This window comes from Panicum virgatum, chromosome 6N (assembly GCF_016808335.1).
Source record: "Panicum virgatum strain AP13 chromosome 6N, P.virgatum_v5, whole genome shotgun sequence".
Taxonomy (NCBI): domain Eukaryota; kingdom Viridiplantae; phylum Streptophyta; class Magnoliopsida; order Poales; family Poaceae; genus Panicum; species Panicum virgatum.
In genome coordinates, this window is record NC_053150.1 from 49,240,663 (window position 1) to 49,246,698 (window position 6,036).

General features: G+C 44.0%; 1 protein-coding gene across 1 annotated transcript; it reads left to right on the forward strand.

The window, feature by feature from the left end:
• The first annotated feature begins 1,412 nt into the window (after nucleotides 1–1,412).
• On the forward strand, nucleotides 1,413–4,557 carry LOC120679857 (ankyrin repeat and SAM domain-containing protein 6-like). The gene is made up of 6 exons (XM_039961522.1): nucleotides 1,413–1,647; nucleotides 2,338–2,405; nucleotides 2,510–2,808; nucleotides 3,217–3,291; nucleotides 3,376–3,438; nucleotides 4,193–4,557. The coding sequence occupies exons 1-6, from the start codon at nucleotides 1,553–1,555 to the stop codon at nucleotides 4,265–4,267; spliced, it is 675 nt and encodes a 224-aa protein (XP_039817456.1). The 5' UTR covers nucleotides 1,413–1,552; the 3' UTR covers nucleotides 4,268–4,557.
• Nucleotides 4,558–6,036: the final 1,479 nt, after the last annotated feature.

Consider the following 6,036-nt stretch of genomic DNA (forward strand, 5'->3'; position numbering starts at 1 on the left):
AACCCATTCCCGAATTCAACTCTTCATCCTTGCATCACATATAGCTTCATATAGGCTTGTATCACATTTAACTTACAATGAAATCTATTTTGATCCACAAGCAATTTTTCTTCTCCAATGAATGACACTTGTCAATATGAAATTCTCCATGTCTCTTAGAATTCTTGGACTTGATCATTATCGGTTTCTTTGCTCATGCCAAGCCTTTGCTTACATAGCCTCTAGAAACACGCCTTTCGATCCCATCCATTTATCCTCAAGAGCCCTCTTGAACTCACATTGATTTTGCCATTACAATGAACATCATTTCTTTCATGCTAGCTTGATCATCAACTATCTCATACATTCCTTATGACAAGTTTCTCCAATTGTGAGACTATGCCTAAGCATACACCTTTGTCTCATTCACAATGCCTTGGCTTGTCATTTTGAATTCCACTTACGTCAATAAGCTTCATTTGGATATACGAATAAATTCTTTATCGTTGATACATATCCCAATTTCCATGGTAGCTGTTGCTTGTTAATATTCTCATACTAGAACATGTCATTCATCTTGTCATATGAGCATGTGTCTTGAATCTTGATTCATTTCATCACATAGATTACAATTGTGATAATCAATTCCTGCTCATATACTCAACAAGATAGTTAGCCCTTTAATCGTGGTGTCAATCAATCCACCAAAACACACTAGGGGCCGAGATGCACTTTCAAATGGTCATGTTTGGATCTCATGAATTAGAGTTATTTGGGGTTAGTTGGGGTCCAAATAACCCTTGGGGTAGCCAAATATGGAGGGTAATTTGGGGCTAGTTGGAACTGTCCAAAAAAAAAAAAAAACTAGCCCATCCAAGAAATGCTAAATGGGTTACTTCTAGTGGACCCCGCTGCTTTTCCTCTCTCTCCCCTCTCCATCCAAGGAGTGCTAAAGTGCTTTAATTGCCAACTAACCTCAAATAACTCTTGGATCCAAACAGCCCAATGATTACTTTGAGGAAGGGTTATTTGCAAGGACTACTTTCTAACTCTAACTCTAAGCTTTAGCTAGTTCTCCAAACATCAAACATGGCCAATGATGCGCGTGCTTTGCTGCTACAGTCCATTGGGCGCCAGCTCAGGAAAGTCGTTGGCACAGGTGCCACGTCAGCTAATAAAAGCACAATTGTCATGTAAAGGCAGCACTACGTGCAAAAGAAAAGGTATTCTGCCCTCCTGCTGGGCATGGACAAATTCCCAATGCGCATTATAGACCTTCGAGCCCAAATAGACCTTAGCCGTGCCTGTATTATACGCGGGCCTTACGTATTCCAAAACATACCATTATTGGGCTGATTTTGCTCAAGTACAGGCCCAAATCGAAACAAGCCGTAAGCCAGAATTTTTTGGAAAAACACCTCCGAGCTCCGCATATTGCCGTTCCAACTTCCAACTCTCTCCAGTCTCCACCGCTCCCCTTCCCCCGTCGTCCTCCCCTCCCCTCCTCGCCGACGAAACCCTACTACGCGCTCCCAAGCCCTCCCCGCCGCCGCCGCCCGCGTCCGCAGTCGCGATGTACGCGGACAGGAGCTCCGGGCGGAAGCGCTCCGTCAGGGACCGCCTCGGGTCGGGCGGCGGCTCGCGCTCCCGGTCTGAAGACGCAAAAAGGTGCGTCCTCGAGCTCGCCCGGTTCAAATCGTCGCTCGTTCCGCCATTACCGTGCTCGTTGGCGCTACATGTTTGCGGCTTCTGTTTGGATCGGTAACTGGACAGAGATGGTTGCGGAAATGCTGTCTAGGGTCTAGGAATCACAGGTGGTTTCGTGGTGCTGGAGATGGTAGCTTCAATGCTTGGTTGCAAAATCTGATATTAACTTCGTCACTTTGGTTTTCATATATGGGGTTCAATCGGTAGTTAGTATGTGCAATGCTTGTGGTTGATTGTGTGATTCATCAAACATGGATAATTGTGCTACTGTTACTGTTGCTTCCAATGTGGTCGTCCATTGTTGCTTGGGATTTTTTTTCTTAGTCCGTTTTAAAACTAGTGGATACATTGTCACAGTATGCGGACTCAAACACTGAGTCATGTTTTTTCTACAAGGGTTCGCACATTTTCCACTTATACAATGGAAAAATGATCTGGGGTTGCATGAGTTCCTCCCCTTGTTGTGCATTTATGCTTTATACAATGACAACAACTTATTTCACAGCCTTAACCATGCAATGCTTTAAATGTCTGTTGTGTTTCACCTTCCCAGAATTACAAATTGCTGATGTGATCAGTTGGTTCAGATATCCCAGTTTATTCAGAAGGTAAATAATCCTGCTCATATCATCCATGTCGGGATTTTTTCAGGTTTCGCCGGGATGATGGGACGTGGAGGCGTGAGCTTTATAAGGATTCTGGAGGAACTCAAACTTCATGTAAGAGCCATTGCACTTGCACGGACAGTTTTGGACATTCCTTTATTTTAGCTTGCCTCTGGAGGTTTACTGTTAGCATCTCGCTTCTACTGTGCATGGTTCAGCTGGACCTACTTCCAGAAATCTTCAATCAAACAAAAAATCTCAAGTGGAGCAAAGGATTGAGGTTGTGAAGAAATCATCAGTTCCAGATCTTCGTGAAAAGTTATCTGGTATCCCAAGCCAGCGCCCTCAACTAATCAGTACTGTTCAGGTCCCAAAGCCTGTAAGAGAGATCGTTAATAGTGACAGACCTGTTCAGAAGAGAGAACCCCCTCCAACTGCTGCCCCTCCTGTCGTTAAGAAAGTTAGTGCACCTGCACCCGTACCAACGCCACCTGCACCGCAACAATCCAAGGAAAAGGTGAGATAATTGAGGATTCTTTGCTGTGAGGATTTTGTCCCAATCAATTATTACAATTCCACTATTTGTTCTTACGTTATGGGAATAGCATACCATTTCCTTTTCTTATTTTGCATGTGCTGTACTGTGATTATAAATTTATAATGGACTATATGACCATTACATGTTGAAATCCCTTTGATGTTTGTCCAGCCTTTATTATGAATTCTGATCCGGTGATCCTTTAAGTTTAGTCTTATGCATGATTAATCTTCTAGCTCTTTAGCGTGTTCAAATTCCAAAGTTCTGTTTGCCTAGTCCATTATCAATGTGCACTTTGTGGTGTCTAATTTCTTGTGTGGAACCTGCTCTTCATCATTAAACCTTTCATTTCAGTGCTATAATAATGTATCTATTTGAAATGTACAGGTTGATGCCTCACTTGAGAGTTTACTGAAGTCTCTTGATCTAGATAAGTATTTGATAAATTTCCAGGCTGAAGAGGCATGTTTGGTTTATGTATTAATTTCATATTCTGAATGTGACCAGTGACCATAAATATTCTTAATGGATACTCATTTTTTTCAGGTTGATATGAAAGCATTGGCTTACATGAATGAAGAAGATATGAAGGCTTTAGGAATTCCAATGGTACTGCACAGCCTTTGATATTGAATCACTATTTATAGAATTCTCAATTACTAGGCTGCTGCCTTTTTTCTTTCCCAACTGGGTGGCATGCTTATCCATTGCTTTAAGAGACCTTTCTGGTTGAAGCAATTCAAATATATAAGTTGGTAGAACTTGATAATGTTATTACTTCCCTGCTTATAGATTGATAGAGTCATCGTAAAAGGGAAACTGTAGCAATTGAGTTTCTAACTTGTGAACTATGTTAATGACTAACTTTGGTTTTCAAACTATTTTGAATGATTGCACGCATGGTCATAGTGGAACCTGTCCTTATCTTCTTTCCACTTGTCGTATACATACTTATTAAGATCCGTGTTTATCCATATTTCTAGTCCTATTTTGTCTTATGAGAGGACACTTTGGTTGGATAAATTGGATAGAATGGCCTAACTAGGCCATGAGCTGTGCATTTTCAGTGTGGTTATCATAAAAACCAGATGCTCTAGAGAGTACAAACTCAGGTACTAAAGATATATTGAGATAGTGATTCAGCTAGCCCTACATGCATACACTGAGCCATTGTTATATTAATGAAAATTGTCTGTTCGATATACATCCCGTGATTTTCCATTTTTGTCATCAACAATTGAAAAGTAGCAACAAGTCTGTTATACGTTGGGGTATCTATTATTGTACTATTGCCCAACTATTCATTTATTTTAAGTCAAAATTTTGTGCTCATATTCATTCATTAGCTTTGTCCTGTTTTCAGGGTCCCAGGAAAAAGATACTATCAGCATTGGCTCACAAAAAGAGGAAGTCATCAAAATCGTTGCCTACCAGTTGAGAGATATCTGAGCTTGCGTATTAGCTAGGCAACTTGCTGATCTTGGATATGTGCGATGTCATCATCAACTTGCAGAGTTAACTACACTGACGTGCAAGATTCCCATCAATTGAGACTTGAGGCATGTATAAATAGAGAATTCTGTGATGTTGGTAGGGTTTTAAGGCAACTAACAGCTTGTTGATGTCTGGTTCTGTTGCTGTCCAGATTATTTGGATCATTGGATGTCAATTTATGATGCAGTGGGATTGTTCCCCTTATGCTTAGTCAGCTGTGAGCTAATGCTTTTATTTTCCTCATGTGTGCACATTGCTTGATGCCCACGTGCCCTTGTTTATCTACCGTGCCTGCGTTCTGGATGACTGCTTCCAGTTTATCATCCAGGATCTAGGGTTTATGCTAGAGTTGTGCTCCAGCAGATCAGTGATCATGCAGAGATGCAGGAGAAAGTTGCGGCTTCTTCAGTTCCTTTTCGTTCTCTCGTTTCAGGTGTTCACTCATTGCGGGCCAGTGAGGCAGTGACCACTAACCTGGGCCTTTTTTCACTGAAAATTCTTGATCTGTATATTGAAAATAGCATCGAACGTAAGAAATCATGTACAATATTTTCTTAAGAAGCTGCAATCTGGATGTGGCCATTTCTTCCACTGCCAAGGTGAAAATGCAAAAAAAACCTGCGGGCCTCCCATCGGTGCCTCTGCAGGTGCGGGCCAACGGGGTTCGCCTCGTTTCTTCGGGCATCGGTATGAGGGAGGGTCGACACCGTTCCTTCCTCAAGAAATTGTTTCTTCATTTTGCGCCTTCTCTCTTCTTCAATTCCTATGTCACATCAGCAAAAAAGCTAAGTTGTCAAAATATAGGGACTGCCCGTAGGCATCAACCAAACAGCTCTTGAACCTGCCTACCTACTTTAGTCTGTAGATCGCTTATGCAGTTTTTGATCTGTGGTGCTATTAATCCCGGTTACATAGAAATTCTGATGGAGAAACTCCTCCCAGGAGAAAGGTGTTGGAACCGCCCATGGATCGCGCACGCTCACGAACATAAAATCAGCGAGGGAGACTAGCTTTGCATGTGACGAACGCCCGCCGCTGCTATCCTGTCTTTCGGTCTTTCTATTAGATTGAGGGTCTGTTTGGCAGGGTTTCAGCTCCTCCAAAAACAGCTCCAACTCTAGTGGAGCTAGAGCTGTTTTGGAAAATATTTGGCAAAACAGTTTCACTCATTGGATTGGGGTTATAAAATGTCTAAATTGCCTTTTTATCTTTTTTTAAAAATATATTTTTTTCTTTTTTTTCTCCTCTCCTATTCTTTTCCCCCCTTTTTCCTCCTCTTCTCTTATCCATTCGTCCCACCCTTGTTCCCCCTTCTCCTTCCTCGGTCCTCGTCGTCGTCGTCCTCCTCCAAGCGGCGGCGGTGGCCCGCGCCCGCATCTCCTCCCGACGGCGGCGGTAGCCCGCATCTCCTCCCGACGATGGCGGCGGCTCACGTCTCCTGGCGGCGACGACCCGCGCCTCCCACTACTCCACACGCCGGCTGTGCGCATCTCCTCCGCCGGGTCTCCCGCTGCCGCTCGGCCCGCCGCCTCCACTCACCTCCCTCCGGCGGTCCGGCCGCCCTCCTCCCCGCTGGGCCGCGCGCCTGCGGCGGCCGTCGGCCGCATGGCCGCGCGCACCCACGCCTGGGGGCAGAGTTGGAAAGAGCGAAGAGGAGCTGCGTCCTGTGGCTTCGAAGCTGCACGTGAAGCCGAAAACGGCTTCACGTGCAGC